This window comes from Convolutriloba macropyga, chromosome 1 (genome assembly GCF_964194025.1).
Source record: "Convolutriloba macropyga chromosome 1, txConMacr16.3, whole genome shotgun sequence".
Taxonomy (NCBI): Eukaryota; Metazoa; Xenacoelomorpha; order Acoela; family Convolutidae; genus Convolutriloba; species Convolutriloba macropyga.
The window spans coordinates 38,656,546-38,680,765 of NC_134468.1; the positions used below are offsets into that span (position 1 = coordinate 38,656,546).

The following is a 24,220-nucleotide window of genomic DNA, read 5'->3' on the forward strand; positions in this document are numbered from 1 at the left end:
TGTTTCGATTCCGATGTGCGTCAAGCGGGACAACGGCGGCTATTTTCTGGCAATTTGCCGGCTATATTTTCTATTTCGTTCAATTCAATTCAATTCTATAAAGGAGTAAGAAAAGGGTATTTGAACAAGTCTTTTAATAGGTATTTTATTTAGTGATAACTTTTTTCACATTCGGCAAGTCGACTTTTTTTTCTATTTGAATTTTTTGGCAAGTGTTTTTCAAAGTCGTTTCAAAATTATTTCAGCGTCTTGTTTTTTCAATGAAACTTCTGTGAATTGTTTTAGGACTGGTCCTGCGAATTTAGTTCGCTTTACCTTTTGATCAAGTTTTTCGTTTCACATAAGTCGCAAATTTGACTTTTGACTTATCTCAATGTTTCAACAAGTGAATCGATTTTAAATTCCTTCACGTATTCAGTTACCTAATGTATTGAAAGTGGTCAGTCAAAAGAGTAAATACGAAAGAAACAGGATTAACCGATGAAACCCGGTCATTAAGCCGTAGTGCATTTGGTTATCATTGTTCGTTAAAGTGGTTGCTAGCTGTCATTCGTGTTCAGCTTAATAGCCTTCAGTTTACAAGCTGAGTTAAGTATAGTTTTAGAATCTAACCGAATTCGCACACCAAATCAGATTATCTTTTGACACTTTTTTTTTTACTTTTTCACTATCTTTTTTACTTTTTCTGTTTCGATCCCGATGTGCGTCAAGCGGGACAACGGCGGCTATTTTCTGGCAATTTGCCGGCTATATTTTCTATTTCGTTCAATTCAATTCAATTCTATAAAGGAGTAAGAAAAGGGTATTTGAACAAGTCTTTAAATAGGTATTTTATTTAGTGATAACTTTTTTCACATTCGGCAAGTCGACTTTTTTTTCTATTTGAATTTTTTGGCAAGTGTTTTTCAAAGTCGTTTCAAAATTATTTCAGCGTCTTGTTTTTTCAATGAAACTTCTGTGAATTGTTTTAGGACTGGTCCTGCGAATTTAGTTGGCTTTACCTTTTGATCAAGTTTTTCGTTTCACATAAGTCGCAAATTTGACTTTTGACTTATCTCAATGTTTCAACAAGTGAATCGATTTTAAATTCCTTCACGTATTCAGTTACCTAATGTATTGAAAGTGGTCAGTCAAAAGAGTAAAATCGAAAGAAAGAAGATTAACCGATGAAACCCGGTCATTAAGCCATAGTGCATTTCGTTATCAATTTTCGTTAAAGTGGTTGCTAGCTGTCATTCGTGTTCAGCTTAATAGCCTTCAGTTTACAAGCTGAGTTAAGTATAGTTTTAGAATCTAACTGAATTTGCACACCAAATCAGATTATCTTTTGACACTTTTTTTTTTAAATTTTTAACTTATCTTTTTTACTTTTTCTGTTTCGATCCCGATGTGCGTCAAGCGGGACAACAGCGGCTATTTTCTGGCAATTTGCCGGCTATATTTTCTATTTTGTTCAATTCAATTCTAAAGTGGAGTAAGAAAAGGGTATTTGAACAAGTGTTTTAATAGGTATTTTATTTAGTGGTAACTTTTTTCATATTCGGGAAGTCGACTTTTTTTCTATTTGATTTTTTTGGCAAGTGTTTTTCGAAGTCGTTTCCAAGTTATTTCAGCGTCTTGTTTTTTCAATGAAAATTCTCTGAATTGTTTTAGGACTGATCCTGCGAATTTAATTCGCTTTACCTTTTGATCAAATTTTTCGTTTCACATAAGTCACAAATTTGACTTCTGACTTACCTCAATGTTTCAAGTGAATCGATTTTAAATTCCTTCACGTATTCAATTACCTAATGTATTGAAAATGGTCACAGTCAACAGAGTAAAATCGAAAAAAACAAGAGTAACCGATGAAACCCGGTCATTAAGCCATAGTGCATTTGGTTATCAAATTTCGTTAAAGTGGTTGCTAGCTGTCATTCGTATTCGGCTTAATAGCCTTCAGTTTACAAGCTGATTTAAGTATAGTTTTAGAATCTAACCGAATTTGCACACCAAATCAGATTATCTTTTGACACTTTTTTTCACTTTTTCACTATTTTTTTTTTACTTTTTCTGTTTCGATCCCGATGTGCGTCAAGCGGGACAACAGCGGCTATTTTCTGGCAATTTGCCGGCTATATTTTCTATTTTGTTCAATTCAATTCAATTCTAAAGTGGAGTAAGAAAAGGGTATTTGAACAAGTCTTTTAATAGGTATTTTAGTGATAACTTTTTTCACATTCGGCAAGTCGACTTTTTTTCTATTTGAATTTTTTGGCAAGTGTTTTTCAAAGTCGTTTCAAAATTATTTCAGCGTCTTGTTTTTTCAATGAAAATTCTGTGAATTGTTTTAGGACTGGTCCTGCGAATTTAGTTCGCTTTACCTTTTGATCAAGTTTTTCGTTTCACATAAGTCGCAAATTTGACTTTTGAATTATCTCAATGTTTCAAGTGAATCGATTTTAAATTCCTTCGCATATTCAGTTACCTAATGTATTGAAAGTGGTCAGTCAAAAGAGTAAAATCGAAAGAAACAAGATTAACCGATGAAACCCGGTCATTAAGCCATAGTGCATTTAGTTATCAATTTTCGTTAAAGTGGTTGCTAGCTGTCATTCGTGTTCAGCTTAATAGCCTTCAGTTTACAAGCTGATTTAAGTATAGTTTTAGAATCTAACCGAATTTGCACACCAAATCAGATTATCTTTTGACACTTTTTTTCACTTTTTCACTATTTTTTTTTACTTTTTCTGTTTCGATCCCGATGTGCGTCAAGCAGGACAACGGCGGCTATTTTCTGACAATTTGCCGGCTATGTTTTCTATTTTGTTCAATTCAATTCAATTCTAAAGTGGAGTAAGAGCAGGGTATTTGAACAAGTTTTTAAATAGGTATTTTATTTAGTGGTAACTTTTTTCACATTCGGCAAGTCGACTTTTTTCTGTTTGAATTTTTTGGCAAGTGTTTTTCGAAGTCGTTTCCAAGTTATTTCAGCGTCTTGTTTTTTCAATGAAAATTCTGTGAATTGTTTTAGGACTGGTCCTGCGAATTTAGTTCGCTTTACCTTTTGATCAAGTTTTTCGTTTCACATAAGTCGCAAATTTGACTTTTGACTTATCTCAATGTTTCAAGTGAATCGATTTTAAATTCCTTCACGTATTCAATTACCTAATGTATTGAAAATGGTCACAGTCAAAAGAGTAAAATCGAAAGAAACAACAGTAACCGATGAAACCCGGTCATTAAGCCATAGTGCATTTGGTTATCAAATTTCGTTAAAGTGGTTGCTAGCTGTCATTCGTATTCAGCTTAATAGCCTTCAGTTTACAAGCTGGGTTAAGTATAGTTTTAGAGTCTAGCCGAATTTGCACACCAAATCAGATTATCTTTTGACACTTTTTTTTCCTTTTTCACAATCTTTTTTACTTTTTCTGTTTCGATCCCGATGTGCGTCAAGCGGGACAACGGCGGCTATTTTCTGACAATTTGCCGGCTATGTTTTCTATTTTGTTCAATTCAATTCAATTCTAAAGTGGAGTAAGAGCAGGGTATTTGAACAAGTTTTTAAATAGGCATTTTATTTAGTGGTAACTTTTTTCACATTCGGCAAGTCGACTTTTTTCTGTTTGTATTTTTTGCCAAGTGTTTTTCGAAGTCGTTTCCAAGTTATTTCAGCGTCTTGTTTTTTCAATGAAAATTCTGTGAATTGTTTTAGGACTGGTCCTGCGAATTTAATTCGCTTTACCTTTTGATCAAGTTTTTCGTTTCACATAAGTCGCAAATTTGACTTTTGACTTATCTCAATGTTTCAAGTGAATCGATTTTAAATTCCTTCACGTATTCAGTTACCTAATGTATTGAAAGTGGTCAGTCAAAAGAGTAAAATCGAAAGAAACAAGATTAACCGATGAAACCCGGTCATTAAGCCATAGTGCATTTGGTTATCAATTTTCGTTAAAGTGGTTGCTAGCTGTCATTCGTGTTCAGCTTAATAGCCTTCAGTTTACAAGCTGATTTAAGTATAGTTTTAGAATCTAACCGAATTTGCACACCAAATCAGATTATCTTTTGACACTTTTTTTCACTTTTTCACTATTTTTTTTACTTTTTCTGTTTCGATCCCGATGTGCGTCAAGCAGGACAACGGCGGCTATTTTCTGACAATTTGCCGGCTATGTTTTCTATTTTGTTCAATTCAATTCCTTTCTAAAGTGGAGTATGAGCAGGGTATTTGAACAAGTTTTTAAATAGGTATTTTATTTAGTGGTAACTTTTTTCACATTCGGCAAGTCGACTTTTTTCTGTTTGAATTTTTTGGCAAGTGTTTTTCGAAGTCGTTTCCAAGTTATTTCAGCGTCTTGTTTTTTCAATGAAAATTCTGTGAATTGTTTTAGGACTGGTCCTGCGAATTTAATTCGCTTTACCTTTTGATCAAGTTTTTCGTTTCACATAAGTCACAAATTTGACTTTGACTAATCTCAATGTTTCAAGTGAATCGATTTTAAATTCCTTCACGTATTCAATTACCTAATGTATTGAAAATGGTCACAGTCAAAAGAGTAAAATCGAAAGAAACAACAGTAACCGATGAAACCCGGTCATTAAGCCATAGTGCATTTGGTTATCAAATTTCGTTAAAGTGGTTGCTAGCTGTCATTCGTATTCAGCTTAATAGCCTTCAGTTTACAAGCTGAGTTAAGTATAGTTTTAGAGTCTAGCCGAATTTGCACACCAAATCAGATTATCTTTTGACACTTTTTTTTACTTTTTCACTGTCTTGTTTACTTTTTCTGTTTCGATCCCGATGTGCGTCAAGCGGGACAACAGCGGCTATTTTCTGGCAATTTGCCGGCTATATTTTCTATTTTGTTCAATTCAATTCAATTCTAAAGTGGAGTAAGAGCAGTGTATTTGAACAAGTTTTTATATAGGTATTTTATTTAGTGGTAACTTTTTTCATATTCGGGAAGTCGACTTTTTTTTCTATTTGATTTTTTTGGCAAGTGTTTTTCGAAGTCGTTTCCAAGTTATTTCAGCGTCTTGTTTTTTCAATGAAAATTCTCTGAATTGTTTTAGGACTGATCCTGCGAATTTAATTCGCTTTACCTTTTGATCAAGTTTTTCCTTTCACATAAGTCACAAATTTGACTTCTGACTTACCTCAATGTTTCAAGTGAATCGATTTTAAATTCCTTCACGTATTCAATTACCTAATGTATTGAAAATGGTCACAGTCAAAAGAGTAAAATCGAAAGAAACAAGAGTAACCGATGAAACCCGGTCATTAAGCCATAGTGCATTTGATTATCAAATTTCGTTAAAGTGGTTGCTAGCTGTCATTCGTATTCGGCTTAATAGCCTTCAGTTTACAAGCTGATTTAAGTATAGTTTTAGAATCTAACCGAATTTGCACACCAAATCAGATTATCTTTTGACACTTTTTTTTACTTTTTCACTGTCTTGTTTACTTTTTCTGTTTCGATCCCGATGTGCGTCAAGCGGGACAACAGCGGCTATTTTCTGGCAATTTGCCGGCTATATTTTCTATTTTGTTCAATTCAATTCAATTCTAAAGTGGAGTAAGAGCAGTGTATTTGAACAAGTTTTTAAATAGGTATTTTATTTAGTGGTAACTTTTTTCATATTCGGGAAGTCGACTTTTTTTTCTATTTGATTTTTTTGGCAAGTGTTTTTCGAAGTCGTTTCCAAGTTATTTCAGCGTCTTGTTTTTTCAATGAAAATTCTGTGAATTGTTTTAGGACTGGTCCTGCGAATTTAATTCGCTTTACCTTTTGATTAAGTTTTTCGTTTCACATAAGTCACAAATTTGACTTTTGACTAATCTCAATGTTTCAAGTGAATCGATTTTAAATTCCTTCACGTATTCAATTACCTAATGTATTGAAAATGGTCACAGTCAAAAGAGTAAAATCGAAAGAAACAACAGTAACCGATGAAACCCGGTCATTAAGCCATAGTGCATTTGGTTATCAAATTTCGTTAAAGTGGTTGCTAGCTGTCATTCGTATTCAGCTTAATAGCCTTCAGTTTACAAGCTGAGTTAAGTATAGTTTTAGAGTCTAGCCGAATTTGCACACCAAATCAGATTATCTTTTGACACTTTTTTTTACTTTTTCACTGTCTTGTTTACTTTTTCTGTTTCGATCCCGATGTGCGTCAAGCGGGACAACAGCGGCTATTTTCTGGCAATTTGCCGGCTATATTTTCTATTTTGTTCAATTCAATTCAATTCTAAAGTGGAGTAAGAGCAGTGTATTTGAACAAGTTTTTAAATAGGTATTTTATTTAGTGGTAACTTTTTTCATATTCGGGAAGTCGACTTTTTTTTCTATTTGATTTTTTTGGCAAGTGTTTTTCGAAGTCGTTTCCAAGTTATTTCAGCGTCTTGTTTTTTCAATGAAAATTCTCTGAATTGTTTTAGGACTGATCCTGCGAATTTAATTCGCTTTACCTTTTGATCAAGTTTTTCCTTTCACATAAGTCACAAATTTGACTTCTGACTTACCTCAATGTTTCAAGTGAATCGATTTTAAATTCCTTCACGTATTCAATTACCTAATGTATTGAAAATGGTCACAGTCAAAAGAGTAAAATCGAAAGAAACAAGAGTAACCGATGAAACCCGGTCATTAAGCCATAGTGCATTTGATTATCAAATTTCGTTAAAGTGGTTGCTAGCTGTCATTCGTATTCGGCTTAATAGCCTTCAGTTTACAAGCTGATTTAAGTATAGTTTTAGAATCTAACCGAATTTGCACACCAAATCAGATTATCTTTTGACACTTTTTTTCACTTTTTCACTATTTTTTTTACTTTTTCTGTTTCGATCCCGATGTCCGTCAAGCAGGACAACGGCGGCTATTTTCTGACAATTTGCCGGCTATGTTTTCTATTTTGTTCAATTCAATTCAATTCTAAAGTGGAGTAAGAGCAGGGTATTTGAACAAGTTTTTTAATAGGTATTTTATTTAGTGGTAACTTTTTTCACATTCGGCAAGTCGACTTTTTTCTGTTTGAATTTTTTGGCAAGTGTTTTTCGAAGACGTTTCCAAGTTATTTCAGCGTCTTGTTTTTTCAATGAAAATTCTGTGAATTGTTTTAGGACTGGTCCTGCGAATTTAATTCGCCTTACCTTTTGATCAAATTTTTCGTTTCACATAAGTCACAAATTTGACTTTTGACTAATCTCAATGTTTCAAGTGAATCGATTTTAAATTCCTTCACGTATTCAATTACCTAATGTATTGAAAATGGTCACAGTCAAAAGAGTAAAATCGAAAGAAACAACAGTAACCGATGAAACCCGGTCATTAAGCCATAGTGCATTTGGTTGTCAAATTTCGTTAAAGTGGTTGCTAGCTGTCATTCGTATTCAGCTTAATAGCCTTCAGTTTACAAGCTGAGTTAAGTATAGTTTTAGAATCTAACCGAATTCGCACACCAAATCAGATTATCTTTTGACACTTTTTTATTTACTTTTTCACTATCTTTTTTACTTTTTCTGTTTCGATCCCGATGTGCGTCAAGCGGGACAACGGCGGCTATTTTCTGACAATTTGCCGGCTATGTTTTCTATTTTGTTCAATTCAATTCTAAAGTGGAGTAAGAGCAGGGTATTTGAACAAGTTTTTTAATAGGTATTTTATTTAGTGGTAACTTTTTTCACATTCGGCAAGTCGACTTTTTTCTGTTTGAATTTTTTGGCAAGTGTTTTTCGAAGTCGTTTCCAAGTTATTTAAGCGTCTTGTTTTTTCAATGAAAATTCTGTGAATTGTTTTAGGACTGGTCCTGCGAATTTAATTCGCTTTACCTTTTGATTAAGTTTTTCGTTTCAAATAAGTCACAAATTTGACTTTTGACTAATCTCAATGTTTCAAGTGAATCGATTTTAAATTCCTTCACGTATTCAATTACCTAATGTATTGAAAATGGTCACAGTCAAAAGAGTAAAATCGAAAGAAACAACAGTAACCGATGAAACCCGGTCATTAAGCCATAGTGCATTTGGTTATCAAATTTCGTTAAAGTGGTTGCTAGCTGTCATTCGTATTCAGCTTAATAGCCTTCAGTTTACAAGCTGAGTTAAGTATAGTTTTAGAGTCTAGCCGAATTTGCACACCAAATCAGATTATCTTTTGACACTTTTTTTTTTACTTCTTCACTATCTTTTTTACTTTTTCTGTTTCGATCCCGATGTGCGTCAAGCAGGACAACGGCGGCTATTTTCTGACAATTTGCCGGCTATGTTTTCTATTTTGTTCAATTCAATTCAATTCTAAAGTGGAGTAAGAGCAGGGTATTTGAACAAGTTTTTTAATAGGTATTTTATTTAGTGGTAACTTTTTTCACATTCGGCAAGTCGACGTTTTTCTGTTTGAATTTTTTGGCAAGTGTTTTTCGAAGTCGTTTCCAAGTTATTTCACGTCTTGTTTTTTCAATGAAAATTCTGTGAATTGTTTTAGGACTGATCCTGCGAATTTAATTCGCTTTACCTTTTGATCAAGTTTTTCGTTTCACATAAGTCACAAATTTGACTTCTGACTTACCTCAATGTTTCTAGTGAATCGATTTTCAATTCCTTCACGTATTCAATTACCTAATGTATTGAAAATTGTCACAGTCAAAAGAGCAAAATTGAAAGAAAGAATAACCGATGAAACCCGGTCATTAAGCCATAGTGCATTTGGTTATCAATGTTCGTTAAAGTGGTTGCTAGCTGTCATTCGTGTTCAGCTTAATAGCTTTCAGTTTACAAGCTGAGTTAAGTATAGTTTTAGAATCTAACCGAATTCGCACACCAAATCAGATTATCTTTTGACTCTTTTTTTTTTACTTTTTACTATCTTTTTTACTTTTTCTGTTTCGATCCCGATGTGCGTCAAGCGGGACAACGGCGGCTATTTTCTGGCTATTTGCCAGCTATATTTTCTATTTTGTTCAATTCAATTCAGTTCTAAAGTGGAGTAAGAAAAGGGTATTTGAACAAGTGTTTTAATGGATATTTTATTTAGTGGTAACTTTTTTCATATTCGGGAAGTCGACTTTTTTTCTATTTGATTTTTTTGTCAAGTGTTTTTCGAAGTCGTTTCCAAGTTATCTCAGCGTCTTGTTTTTTCAATGAAAATTCTGTGAATTGTTTTAGGACTGGTCCTGCGAATTTAATTCGCTTTACCTTTTGATCAAGTTTTTCGTTTCACATAAGTCACAAATTTGACTTTTGACTAATCTCAATGTTTCAAGTGAATCGATTTTAAATTCCTTCACGTATTCAATTATCTAATGTATTGAAAATGGTCAGTCAAAAGAGTAAATACGAAAGAAACAGGATTAACCGATGAAACCCGGTCATTAAGCCGTAGTGCATTTGGTTATCAATGTTCGTTAAAGTGGTTGCTAGCTGTCATTCGTGTTCAGCTTAATAGCCTTCAGTTTACAAGCTGAGTTAAGTATAGTTTTAGAATCTAACCGAATTCGCACACCAAATCAGATTATCTTTTGACACTTTTTTTTACTTTTTCACTATCTTTTTTACTTTTTCTGTTTCGATCCCGATGTGCGTCAAGCGGGACAACGGCGGCTATTTTCTGGCAATTTGCCGGCTATATTTTCTATTTTGTTCAATTCAATTCAATTCTAAAGTGGAGTAAGAAAAGGGTATTTGAACAAGTGTTTTAATGGATATTTTTCGGGAAGTCGACTTTTTTTTCTATTTAATTTTTTTGTCAAGTGTCTTTCGAAGTCGTTTCCAAGTTATTTCAGCGTCTTGTTTTTTCAATGAAAATTCTGTGAATTGTTTTAGGACTGGTCCTGCGAATTTAATTCGCTTTACCTTTTGATCAAGTTTTACGTTTCACATAAGTCAAAAATTTGACTTCTGACTTACCTCAATGTTTCAAGTGAATCGATTTTAAAGTCCTTCACGTATTCAATTACCTAATGTATTGAAAATGGTCACAGTCAAAAGAGTAAAATCGAGAGAAACAAGAGTAAACGATGAATCCCGGTCATTAAGCCATAGTGCATTTGCTTATCAAATTCCGTTAAAGTGGTTGCTAGCTGTCATTCGTATTCAGCTTAATAGCCTTCAGTTTACAAGCTGAGTTAAGTATAGTTTTAGAATCTAGCCGAATTTTCACACCAAATCAGATTATCTTTTGACACTTTTTTTTACTTCTTCACTATCTTTTTTACTTTTTCTGTTTCGATCCCGATGTGCGTCAAGCGGGACAACGGCGGCTGTTTTCTGGCATTTTGCCGGCTATATTTTTTATTTTGTTCAATTCAATTCACTTCTAAAGTGGAGTAAGAAAAGGGTATTTGAACAAGTCTTTTAATAGTTATTTTATTTAGTGGTAACTTTTTTCACATTCGGCAAGCCGACTTTTTTTTCTATTTGAATTTTTTGGCGAGTGTTTTTTGAAGTCGTTTCCAAGTTTTTTTCAGCGTCTTGTTTTTTCAATGAAAATTCTGTGAATTGTTTTTGGACTGGTCCTGCGAATTTAATTCGCTTTACTTTTTGATCAAGTTTTTCGTTTCACTTAAGTCACAAATTTGACTTCTGACTTACCTCAAAGTGTATTAAAAATTGTCACAGTCAAAAGAGCAAAATTGAAAGAAACAATATTAACCGATGAAACCCGGTCATTAAGCCATAGTGCATTTGGTTATCAAACTTAGTTGATGTGGTTGCTAGCTGTCAATCGTATTCAGCTTAATAGCCTTCAGAAGCTGAGTTAGGTGTAGTTTTAGAGTCTAACCGAATTTGATTATCACCAAATCAGATTATCTTTTGACAGTTTGTTTTACTTTTTCACTATCTTTTTAATTGCTCTTGAACGAATTTCATAGCAATTATTGTGAACGCGTGTGTCTTTTTACGACTCGAAGAGGTGTATTGAGATTCTACAATTCAAAGAACTACAGGGTTTTTTTTAGCAGAAAGCAAGTTTGTTCATGACTTGAATTTTGACTTCTTTTTGTTCGAGCATTTACCTCCGTTTTTGATTGTTGACTTCTGTTTTCGAACATTGGACTTTAACAATAGCTTCGTTTGTAATGTATAGTAATTAGGAACTGCTGGTAATGTTCAAGGTGAAGAGGTCATTTTGAGTTTTTTGTTCCTATATAAATCACCCCTAATTATCTAAACTACACCGCACAACCCCCCCACCCCCACCACATATCTACCACCCCCCCCCCACCACATATCTACCACCCCCCCCCCCCCACCAACGCCCCTACCCCCCCCCCCAACTACCCCAGCACTACCCACCTCCCCAACCTATCTACCTACCTACCCCTCCCCCCCCCCCACCTACCCACCCCCGTCCGCCCCAACTTACCCCCCCCCCACATACCCCTACACCCCAAACTACCCCCTCCCTTCACCTAACTACCCCCTCCCTTCACCTAACTACCCCCCCCCCCCAAATACCCCAGCACTACCCACCTCCCCAACCTATTACCCGCCCACCCCACCTAGCTCCCCCCGCACCTAAAAAATTGTCGGCATTTTTAAAACACTTTAATGTGGTTTGTTGGGCTACTTTTGTTTTTCTCTTGTCTATTTGATGTTCTGATTTCGGTAAGGTTAGGTTAGAGATTATAATGCACGACGATTCGAGTCGTTTCCGGTATTCTACCGGCTATGTTTTTTTATGCAAAATTTTCGCTTGACAATTTTGACTTTTCGAGTGACTTTTACGCCCTTGACTTTTTGCGTTTCGAGTGATCTAAAATTCTCTCTCAATCACAATTTCAAGCAGCTGAACTCAATTGGTGGCAAATTAATACTAAAAGTCAATTGAAAAGTGCGCCTAAATTGGTGGCCATTTTTTACTTTAAATCTTAATAGTGGTATATATTAACTCTAATGTGGTTATTTGAAGCCCACTATTGAACTTCTTAGTCCCATTTAGGCTCCCTCTCCCTCCCCCCTCCCCGACTGAAGCAGGCTGCAATTCATTAGAGCTCCCTCTAGTCGTTCGAGAGCAATTCTTCCGACGTTTAGTCGGTTATATTTGACTTTTTCTGTTTCGATCCCGATGTGCGTCAAGCGGAACAACGGCGGTTATTTTCCGGCAATTTGCCGGCTATATTTTCTACTTTCTTGATGATTAAAGGTCCGAAGTTCTCACGCACTAGGGTGTTTTGATAGCAACATATTACAACACATTGGGATGTGTAATGGTTAGCTATGTTTTGGTCATATGTAAACTTTTTGCTTGACGGTTCAGGCGTCGCCATGGAGATGTACCAAGAGTGGCAGGCACATGCTGCTTATCAGCAGACACTTGGAGATGAGGCGAGATACTACACCACTCTGAACTCTATGCTGGGATTCGAGATTGACAAGATTATCGATGATCTATACTTCAGAGTGGGCCAAGGATTCCCTCCCGAGGAGTCACTTGAAGTGTGAGTGTGTTTTTAATAATACCGAATTTCATTGTATTGCAGTTTTGAGCTCTCCTAAAGGACAATGCGGAATATAATCTGTTACGACTTTTGTTAGTTAGGCAGTCGTACTTAAGCAGTAGTAGTCAGTAAAGTGTTAACTGAACTATAATTCCATCATTGAATCACTAGTCTTTCTTTTCTATTGGATTGTTAGAATATTCTGATGCACTAGAAACTTTTTTAAACCGAGGTCCGAATTTATCGCGGGTTGAAAATGATAGTTGCAGAAGTTTTTCGTTATATCCTTGCATGACCTGTTACTGTAGTTTTAATTAATAGCCGCAAAGCGATAGAGGCCATTATTGGGGACATCGTGGTTTTTTATAATCCAAGAAATGGATTGTATTTGTGCTCTGGCTTTTTTTAATCCAAAGAATTTGGATTGCATTGGTGCGCTGTGTTTTTTTTAAGATGTTTTCGCTCTTTTTTCAATGACTTTGATCTTTAAAAAAGGGATAAACAGGTAAAGCCCAGCGGGCATAAAGTTTCATAGTGGGCTTTAGTAGTTCTTCAAGTGCTTAGAGTGTTGCAGCTGCTGGGATGACCCTAATTTGGTAATTGTCAATAGAATAGAATTGTTTCCATCAATTTAACATTTCGCATTTTAGAAATTTTTAGCATTTTTTTTCAAGTTTTTTTGAAATCATTTGCCTTTAATTCAGCTGTTATTGCCTCAGTAGCCACGTAACATCCTCCAGGGTTTGACAGTAAGTTAATACATGTTTGCTAGGGGCAATGGAATGGTATTTTTCTGAAATTTATTGTCTTTTGATCTTTGTCAGCCCATGATTTTTTAAGGCTTGGAATTGGGTCAATGGATAGCCTCTACAGACACAGAAATTGTTCTGAAGATAATAATATCACGATTTTTAGCAACATCTCATTGAAATTTGCAACTGATTTCAATTTTTTGAGTTTTTCCGTCATTTTCTTTGTCAATCGATCTTCAAGGGCCAATGAATTTTTTTCTGGTCTTGCAGATATAATACTGGACCGATTTCCGAGAAAAATATGTTTTTGAGCTTATTTTTGAATTAGGTTTATTTAAAGGGATCAAATTTTGCCTTCGGGGTAAAAGCTTCAAGAATTTTAGCAATGAGTATACTTTTGTTTAATTTGTTTTATTGTTTGTTTCTCAACTTTTGAGATGATTTTGTTTGTGTTTTGGCTGGCATTGTGCAATTGATCTGCTGGTCAGGTAGAGTACTTCAAAGTTTTTCGTTCATTTTTTTAATTGTATTTCAGGACTAGTCCGATGTATTATTGTGAGATGTTTTCACACCGTTTTTCACTTTGAGTTTTCAAAACTGGAAAAACAGGTAAAGCTCAGCGGGCATCAAGTTTCATTAGAGGATCTTAGCAGCGTTTAGTAGTCCTTCATGTGTTTTGAGTGGTGAAGCTACTGGGAAGGCCTTTTCAAGGTTTGAATGTCATTTTTAGGAGTTTTGAGCCCAAAATATTGCAATTTTTTGCGTTTTTTTGTCTTTTTTCCATTTTTTTGTTGCACCAGCCTTAAATTGAGGTTTTTTTTAAAATTGAAGTGGTCTTCTGCAAGAAATAATTACTTTTTATGACCATTTTAAGTGCTATATCTTTTTGTACTCGAAACAAACACGCAAATTTTTACTAAGTTTACAATTTTTTCAATTTTTTTAACAAAAATTGTTGTCATTTTTTGAGTTTTTAGGTGTTCAAATTTTGATAGTAGGTTATTGCCTAGTTTTTAGTGGTAGTGGAATGTTTTTTAACATTTTAACATCACGAGTTTTAGCATTTTTTTAATAAAATTTTAGCAAATTTTTTCAAATTTTTTGTCATCTATTGTCATTATCCAAGTTTTTCTAGCCTCAGGAGCCGTGAAAACTTGTTTAGGGTTTGATCATTGTTTACTGAAAATTTTTCATTGGACATGGAACGGTTTTGAACATTTTAATATCACAAATTTTTGCTTTTAATAAAGCTTGCAATATTTGTAAGTTTGTGAATATTTTTGTCATTTTTGGTTTCTCCAACCTTAAGGTCCAAGGAACCTCCTCTAGGGTTTGCATAGACTTTTGGGTTATTGCATAGCCTATCGTTGCAATGAAATACTTTTCATTTTTTACTCAAATTTTAGCAATTTTTTTGAATAAACGTTGCAATTTTTTCAAGTTTTTTTTAGAAATGTTTCAACAGCGAGTTTTTCAGGCTTCATGGGGGTGCCCAGAAATCTTGTTTATTTACCCGAGTTTCCTAAATGTTTTGATAATTTTTTAATCTTTTTTCAATGTTTCTGAAATTTAGTCATGTTCCAAATTTATTGATCTTTACGAGCCAGTGATACTACTCAGTTTGAAATAGAGATACTGTATAGTCCCTGGAGACAATGAAATGATTCTGAAGACACTAATATTATGAATATTAGAAAGATTTTGTTAAAATTTGCAATCGTTTTTCCTTGATTTTTTTGTTTTCTTAATTAAGCGATCTTTACTGGCCAATGAAAATTTTTCAGAACTTGCATATGGTTTAAATGGCAAAACTCCGTAGACAAAAAATTGAATCTGAACATTTTATTTCGGCAAAATTTAGAAACTTGAAGTTTTGCACTTTTCAGTTTTTTTGAAGCTTTTGTCGTATTTCTTGGGTTTATCTAACTGGATAATAAGACTCTTTCAAGTCTTGTGTTTGAGTTAATGAGTATATTGGATTGTATCATAATTGGCCTTCACGGTAAAAGCTTCATGAGTTTTAAGATTGATTTTTTTGTTCTGTTTGTTTGATGATTTTAGTTTCTCAACTTTTGAAATTGTCTTTTTGGCTGGGATTGTTCAAATGATCTGCTCGTCATGTACATTAGTTCTCAGTTTTTAATTTAATTGTTTTGATTGTGTTTAAGGACTTTCCTGATATGTTTTTTTTAAATTCGTCGTTCGTCTCCATCAATGATTCTTGCGACCATTGACATTTTCAATTTCAGTGACTTCAGTTTGCGTTAATATTTGTGTGCACTGTTAAAATTTGTGTGCGTGACCTCATTTGTCGACTTAGCTCATTTAAGAAATTACTCTTGAACTTTCTTTTATGAACTTTAAATTTTATGAAGCTTTAAGAGTTAAAGATCAATAGTGTGCATCTTAGTAGTGCCAAACTTATATGCCCTAATTCTTGAGGATCAGAGTCTTGAGTTTTTGATTTCGAATATTAATTTTTAAAAAGTTCTATTAGGGCTGTATTCACATCAAGCGTATGTGTGTAAAAATGATAGTCCGAATCTAACCCAAAAAGTCTAGTGGTCTGTTAAAGAACTGATGGTCAATCTGTCTACCTTGTTTTTTTTTCAATTCCATGGAAGGCCACAAGCGTCTATCGCGGCTATTTTCCGGCAACCTGCCGGGTAGGTTTCGCCTGCTTGAGGTCAGATTTGTTTAGGTACAAAGATTGTCTGAGTCTTTTGAACAAGACAACCTTGTCTAACTACAAGCAGGAGAGGGGAGCCGTACTGGCTGTCAGGGGCTCCAGGGGAAGTGGGAAGTCTGCGTTCCTCGCTTACCTGTCCAAAAAGAGATCGGATCTACCGAAGACTCCCTTTTGTGCAGGAGTTAAGGTCATTTTTACCTATTTGTACTGGGTAGAGTTCATATGTGATTTTTTCAATCTCTGCATTTCATTCAAATGGAGGTTTACGCCTAAATGCTTGAAAATGATTTAGATCAAAGAATTGTGGCTCAAGTCAAACGCCTTCTTTAGATCAGAGCGCTCAAAAATGAACGTAATAAGAATATATGCACGAGAACTTGAGTTAAGGCATGGGAACTTGGTTAAAATGCTGAAATCGAAATTTTGTTGGCTTTCAGGTGTTCTTCCACTTTGTCGGGTGCAACAGTCAGAGTGAAGACTTAGCCAACTTCATGACTCGCTACATTGATGAGATGACGGAATACTTCTTAGGTTTGTAAAGTTTTTGCTTAGCTTTTAAGATTCCGAGGCTATCCGACTGCACGGGTTTCACGAGCTTGATTTGAACTTCCTCTTGAGAACATATGGATCATATTTTAAGAAAAATTAATCGACTTTTGAGATCTTGTCGATAAAATTGTCTCATGGAGCAACAATTAACGAGGCGTTAAGAGAGATATTGCTAACAGTTCTTGGTATTGCTGATCAAATAGCATTTCAGAATCGACACCAACAAGAGACGAGAACAGATGTCTAATAGACTCTTTTCATGCTGCAATGTGTTTTGGCCCCTCTGTCATTTTCCTAGATGGTATGGACCAATTTGCATCATCACCTCACTTCGTCCTCAAAGAGGTCAGTTTTACTCTTTCAGAACGACGATAGTTAAAAGGTACGGAAATAGATCAGAGATACGGAAATGATTTAATTATGAAAATTTAACAGGGGACACCCGGGTTTGAACCGAGGACCTCTCGATCTGCAGTCGAATGCTCTACCACTGAGCTATATCCCCGTGCATTATTGCTTTAACGCGTGAGCTCTAAAACGTTAAACCGACACATTGAGGGAGGTTAATGACTTAAAAGTCTCAAAATCAAAAAAATTGATTGGTGGGATTCCAACCAGTTTCAAAAGATTGTCAGGAAGGAGTAGTTACCACCGGGCTATATGTGTATAATAGCACCCTTTCCCAGAAAACGGATTCAGTGTCTTTCGGTAATAGCCTCCCTCATCTTCTCAGCCGGCTATTATAGTGCTCCTATTTTTTTTTACAATTGAAAGAATTTGAATTGTATTGAGGCGCTGTCTTTTTTTAAGATCTGTTCTCACATTTTCTTGATTTTTGAAGTCAAATTGGAGTAGTGATTTTGGTCACGCCGAAACAGGAAATGCAGCGAAAAAGCAAGTGCTTTTGCTGCGTGAATGTTTTTTGTTCTAATTAATAGCCGCCTTCATCTTCTCAGCCTGCTATTATAGCGCTCCTATGAAGTGGAGCGAAAAAGCGAGTGGTTTTGCGGCGTGAAATTTTTTCTCTCTAATTTTAAAGTAGAGTGAGAAAATTGTGTTTGAACAAAAATTCGTTTTCTTGCTAGTGGTTTTTTGTTCACATGCGGCAATTTTACTTTGATTTTTACTTTTTTTTTCAATTTTTCGGATCGGATTTTTTGCTAAATGTTTTCCCAATCCATTCAAAGTTCATTCTAGGCCTAATTTTTTGTTAGAATCAAATGTACATTTCTCGCTTAGTGATTCTAGTTCTCGGTAGAGGCATTTTAACATTGATTTTCTGTTTTTCTGTTTATTTTTTGTTTTTTTTTATCTGATTTTGTCTACATTTTGCGTGAAATCTTTTTGACATCTCTAGGCTAGTTTCTCTCTTCTCTTATTCTGCTAAAAGTGATTTTGAACATAAGGTGATTAGCAAAGCAATTCAAAATGAACAGAGTCAGTATGAAAAATTGAAGTCAGAAAGATGCTTATTGGTGTTGATAGTAGCCCCTGTAGCCTCTCTCTAAGAAACAGAAGTATGTTCAACTACGAAATGCCATCAAAATAAATCGGAATTAAAATATGTTTTTGTACAAAAATCTTTTTTTCTTCAATGTCTTCTATTCTTTCAATCCCTATCATGCTTATTGGAATCAACGGCGACTATATTCCGGCAATCTGCCGGGCATGTTTGTATGTGCTGCTTGTGCTTTGGCGTACGGGTGCGGTGCGGTTGTGTGGGTGGAGACGACAAAAAAGAGGAGACGAGAAAGATAAATTCATTTGTGTTCTATGCAGCAGTTCTTTTATTCTGTTTTAATTGATCTGGAACGATAACGCTTATGGCTCGCCGGTCCGCATGGCCGTTATCTTTCTTGAATCTTCATGTTAGCTTCAAGTTTCAATTCGTTTGGTTGCAATTTCTCAAGTTTCACATTGAAGCCAGAACATTGTTTCCGGTTCTACAACATTTCATCAACACTAGCAGGTCCGTAAAGGCTACCTGAATGCATGTTATCTTGAATTTTTAACAATCGATATTCGGATTGAAAACTGATTCGTGATAACTGGTAGAAATGCGATCGCTTCAATGAATTTTTTGCAAAACTACTTTGGATACACCGAAAAAATGAAGAGAGCCAAATATGTCAAAGAAACGTTTTATGCGAGTTCAGAGTAATAGGCGATCTCACAGAGCATTAAAGAATCAGCACAGATAAAATGAGGTATAAAGAGGGAGAGAAATAGATTGAGAGCAGCAGAAATAAATGAGTCGGAGAGCAAATAGATTTAAAAATACGAAAAAACCCAAAAGACAGAGAACAAAAGTAAGTTGAAAGAAGAGAAGGAAAACTGAAAAAAAAAACGAATCCGGGGGCCAACGGGAGCGAAAAGCGGGAAGTAACGAGAAAAAGACAAGGAAAAAAATCAAAACTGATGAGAGAGGAAGGAACAGAAAGAATACAATGCAACAGAAACCATATCATCAGGAACCCACCGTACGAAAAATGATAGTAAACATAAAAATGAATCAAAAAAGACAAATAAAGAGAAAAGAAGAAGTTAGTAAACATCCGAGAAAAGAAAGAGAGAGAGAGAGAGAGAAAGGACGAAAAAGGAAAGTGAACGCGAGAAAGAACGCAAAAAAATGGAAAGCGTTAGAATGAAAAATGGGACCGCAAAAAAAGAAGCTAAAATCATGAAAGAAAGAGAAAGTACAGGAACACCGAGATAGTGAGCGAGCAAGCGCAAAAAGCAAAGGCAAAAAGGTGAGAGTAAAAAGAAAGTATCAGTTAGAGAAAACACTTGAAGAGCTGATAAAATGGAAGATCGCACGACAGAAAAATAAAGATGCAGAAAGAAACTGAAGAGAGGGAGAGATATAACAGTTCAAAAGACTAGAGAAAACAGATCCTGGATGAGAAAACGAATTCCGGTTCTCATAAAAAGGATGAATGAGCTAATGAGAACACGATGTATGTACCCAGACGAGGAATATGCTGATAAAAAGGAATCGTTGGCAAGCTTTTGCGAATGCGTTTGAGAAGCCCACAGACACAAAACTGAGTTAAAGAGCTGGCTAATGGCATCAATAAAATTTTCCTCGAAAAATTAAAGAAGGAAAATTTCGAAAGAAATTAAAGAAAAAATTAAAGAAGGAAGAATTCAGCAAACAAAATTTGTGAAGTGTAAAAGACCCAAACGGTGCCGATGTCAAAGCCAAATTTAGATGCCAAAAATTATATATGACAAAACTGAGGTCTTGAAATAAATACAAATTTTTTAGCGCTCAGCAGAGGACTTTTTCATATTTTTTCATAGGCTGTTACTGAAAAATGTATTGCATACAAAACATAATTGGTATATAATTTTGCTTTTTATGTTTTGTATGCAATTTTTTTTTCAGTGACAGCCTATTCAAAAGTCCTCTGCTGAGCGTCAAAAGGTTGGCATATATTTCATATTTCAAGACCTCAATTTTGTCATATCTGATTTTTTGGCACCTAACTTTGGTTTTGGCATCGGCACCTTTTGGGTCTTCTACACTTCACAAATTTTGTGTGCTAAATTCTTCTGTCCTGAAAAACTTCCGTACAGTAAAACTTTTACAAAACAATTATCCGTCATCTACCTTTTAATCTTTGACGTTTTCGGTGAGTGACTTTTCCTTCACAAATTTTCGAGACAATTTTGTTCATTAACAACAATTGTTTGACAATATTTTACGAATAACAATGTTTTTTTTCGGCCATAAACCCTCTTTGTCTTGACGCAATTTCGATCATTGACTTTTTATGTATCAAAAGTTTTTGGTCACAGACCCTTTTCTGAACAACTAATCGGCCATTGATTTTTTCGACACCATGGTTGTTGTCTGTTGAAACACCGATTACTGTCTTTTTTCTTTAACAAAGAGATTTTGGCAACAAGATTTTTCGCAAAGCATTTTTCGGTAGATTACTTAACCCCTTAGCAACATTTTGGGTCAATGAACTTTTGGCAACACTTTTCGGCCAATGACCTTTTTGTAACTTTTTCCGGTCAGTGGCTTTTTAGGAACATAAATCGGTCAATGACCTTAAAGCACACTTTTTCGGTCGTTAACCGCAAATAAGCAACTGCTTAACCGTGCTTTTCGTTAGTACTGTTAAAACACGCTGCTCAGCGATGCCTCAAACATGCCGCTTTACGTGTTCACGCGATTAATATATAGATGGCTTTTCGTTGCAACTTTTGTGTAAAGAAATCATCTTACAAGAAGAGTTAAGGCACAATAAACAGAAATATTAGGCTTTCGCATTAGCAAACGCAGTTCGAAGAAATTATTGTAATTGTGTGTCTTTTTTATGCAACATTATTTCCTGACAGTTCTGACTTTTCCTGTGATTTTAACGCCCCTGACTTTGTTCGTTTTGCGTCATCTAAATTATTCTCTCATTCACTTTTTCAAGCGCCTTAACTCAAGCGGCGGCAAAATATCTATCGATCTATTATATTAATTGTAAGTCACACTTGACCGCGATTGTCAACAGTGCTCCCATCTTCACATTTATGCGTTTTGAGATCCACTATGCTGTCATGTTGCGGCTCCTATTCTGCACATCTTCTGCGCTCATTGAACATGCGGCATAGCAAAAACACGCGAGCCAATGAAGTCCGTGGCCAAAGTTGCTGATCTATTTTAATTCAGAATATCAATTGAATAAAGCGGCGAAATTGGTTTCGAGATGTTACTATTTGTTTATCAATTTTTACTGTATATCTCTCGTTATTGATTCTAACTCGAATACTATGACATCAGGTTCGAGTTCCTAATCTTTACATGTTTTAGGAGGACAGCTTAAATATGGAGCTTAGCGTATTACATGCGTTTTGAGACGCCCTATAGCTTGTTTAAGCTCCCAACATTTGCATGTTTTAGCTCTCCTAAAATATGAACCAAATACATGCAAGCCAAAAGAGTTGTTGACCGACAATTTGCCGATGCCCTTAGGGCGATAGACAGTAACTACAACAATCGGTAGCAGAAAGGCTAAGACCTATGGCTCTTAAGCAAGGGGGAGGGGATCGAGCCTGGGAAGGGGCGGAACGAGAAGCATAATTTCTTCTGTCAAAAACTCTGGCCGATGTTTTATTTTTCTTCGGTTCCTTATTTTTTTCCTATTCTTAATAGCGATGAATGTTTTCGAGCACGCCGGGTTGATGGCCAATATAGCTATTATATTCTTGGCGCCAAAAATGGGTAATTGCTTTTTTTCATCCACTCCTCTCTCTCTCTGTCAGTCCGTCTGTTTCCTTCTCTTTTTTCATTTGCTTCCTTCGCTCTTGTTCTTTCACCTTTTGGTTTTTATAATTTTCCGTGCTTTCTTTCCTTCCTTCATCAGATCCTTTACTTAACTTTTTTTCACTGTTTTCTTTTGCACTTTATCTCATTTTTTTGCTCTTTATTTCTACCCCTTTCCTTCTTTTCCATCACCCATGCTGTCTTTGAAGTTATTTTTTATCTTTCTTTGACTCTTTCTCTTTCTTGCGTCCTATCATGCACTCTTTCTTTCATTTTTCGTTTCACGCTTTTTCTTGCTTTAACTCTTTCTTCGAATCTTTCTTTCTTCACCATTTTGGAACTCTCACTTTCAACGTTGTGCTCTACATTTTTTATCACTTTCTTTCATCAACTCTTTTTCTTTTTTGCTCTGCTTTTCCTTGCTCTCTCCTTAATTCCTTTTTGATTTTTCCCTCTCTCTTATTTAACTATTTCTTTTAACCATTCTTTTGGTCACTCCTTTTTTCTGTCACTTTCTCTTACGTTCGTCATTTCTTCCTCCATTTCTTGTTTTCTCTTCAATTGTTTCTATAATTTTTTCTGTTGTCCTTTCTTTCCTTTTTTTGTCCTTTCTTCTCCTCAATTCTGTTTTTTTTTTTAAAATTTTTCTTTTCTCTTATTGTTTCTTGTTTTTGTGCTTTCCTGCTCCAAGTTTCTCTTTTTTTAACTATCTTTTACTCAACTTGCGTACGCTTTTTTTCTCCCATTTCTATCTTTCTCTGTAATGGGTTTAATCTTTCTTTGTGATATCATATTTCTCTCCTTCTTTTTTCGTTATTTCCTTTCATTTCTTTTTCTCGATTTATCTTGTTTACTCACTCCCTGTCTTTCTTTCTTTCCTCTTTATTGCCCTGTTTTTCACTTGATTTTGCTTTCAGTCTCGCATTTTCTCTATTTCTAACTATTGGTCTCTTTCGTTCTTTTTCTATCTGCTTGTCTTTTTAACTTTCATTTTATCTGATGCAATCCGCCCCTTGAACTTTTTCTACTTTTTGTTTTTTTCCTATTCTTATTTGCTTTCTTTATCTCTGTTGATCTTTTTTCTTTTCTGTTCTCGTTTTTCTCCTTTCCCATTTTTTTCACATTTTGTTTCCATTTTCCTCATTTTTTAACCTGTTCTTTCAATCTTTCGCATACTTTTTGTTTCGATCCCATTTCTCTCTGTCAATGTCTTTTTCACTTTCGTTTACTCTTACTTCCTTTTTTGTTTTTTTTTTGGTCTCGCACTCTTTTTTCAACTTCTCCTCCGTTCACTCTTTCAGTTGTTTTTCCACTGCTTTTTTCACTGTCTCTTTGATTCATTGTTTCTCTTTCTTTTGATTTTTTCTCTTTTCTTTATTTTTCGTTTCCTCTATTCTCCTTGGTGTTATTTGACTCTTCTTTTCATTTTTCAATCCTTCTTTCCTTAACTCTTTCTCTCTCGCTTCTTGTGTTGTTTCTCTTTGTATCAGTTTTTGTTTCATCCGTTCTTGCTTTCCTTTTCTTTTCCGTTTTCCTTGTATTCTTTTTCTCTTTTTTGTTTTCCTTCCGTTTCTTTTGTTCCTTCTACATTCCATATTTGTTCTTTTCAGTTTTTTCTCTGACTACCTCTCCGCCAATCTTAATTTTTTCGTTCCCTCTCTGACTTCTGCTCTCACCTTCACATTCTGTCATATTCTTTTTCCTATTCTGTTTTTCAAACTGCTTTTCTCTCTTTTTAGTGTTCTCCTTTTCCTTCTTTGTTTAAATCTTTCTTTTTTGTCGTAATTTGTTTTTATTATTTGTGCTTTCTTTGTCTCTTTCTTTTTTTTCGAGCGTTTTTCGTTCATTTTTCCCTTTCGGTTTTTTTTTCGCTGTCTTTCGTTCTCTTTCTGTCTACTCAGCTACTCTTCTCTTAATCTTACTTTTCGTCTTTCTTTTGTTTTTTTTTCAGTCTCCCTTCACGTTTGTCCCTGTTTTTCTTACTCGTTTCGCCTATCTTTTTCCGCTTCTTTTTCCTCTTGTTTTCCCTCCTTTTTTGTTTTTTCCGCTCCTTTCACGCATTTTAAATATTGTTTCTTTCCCTTTCTATAATTTTTTCTCACAATTTCTTTCAGTTTTTTCACAAACTTTATCTTTGTTTCTTTTAATGGCACTTTCATTCCTCCTTTTCTTTTCTTTTCTTATCGAATTTTTAAAATGTTAAGTTCCTTCACTCCTTTTTTGAATCTTTTTTACTCTCTGTGTGTTTCAGTCTTCCTTCTTTTTAAAATTTTATTTTCCTTTTTCGTTCTTTATTTTGCTTAATTTCTTTTTCAGTTTTTTTCATTTCTTCCAGTTTTTGTTCTTCAATATCTTAGCTTCTTACTTTCTTTCACTCTTTTCTGACTTTTGCTTAAATTTAATCGTTCATACTTGTGATCCGTCAACTTTCATTCACTCGCCTTCTTTATCTCGCTAATTCTTCAGCGTTTTTCTTTTTCTGCTTTCTTTGTGCACTACTAGTGCTTTTTTCAAACCTTTTTTTTCTGTTTATTCTCGATCTCTCTT

General features: G+C 34.9%; 1 protein-coding gene and 1 non-coding gene across 2 annotated transcripts in view; one reads left to right on the plus strand and one right to left on the minus strand.

Moving 5' to 3' along the window:
* LOC142340261 (tetratricopeptide repeat protein 41-like) overlaps positions 1-24,220 on the plus strand; it is a 79,171-nt gene that overhangs the window by 24,473 nt on the left and 30,478 nt on the right. The window contains exons 4-7 of the mRNA XM_075390860.1: positions 12,237-12,417; positions 15,871-16,045; positions 16,296-16,389; positions 16,619-16,752. Of these exons, the coding sequence (XP_075246975.1) occupies positions 12,237-12,417; positions 15,871-16,045; positions 16,296-16,389; positions 16,619-16,752 (584 nt within the window). The remainder of the gene's footprint in view (positions 1-12,236; positions 12,418-15,870; positions 16,046-16,295; positions 16,390-16,618; positions 16,753-24,220) is intronic.
* Positions 16,841-16,912, minus strand: Trnac-gca (transfer RNA cysteine (anticodon GCA)). The gene has a single exon. It is a non-coding gene; the product is annotated as a tRNA-Cys (tRNA).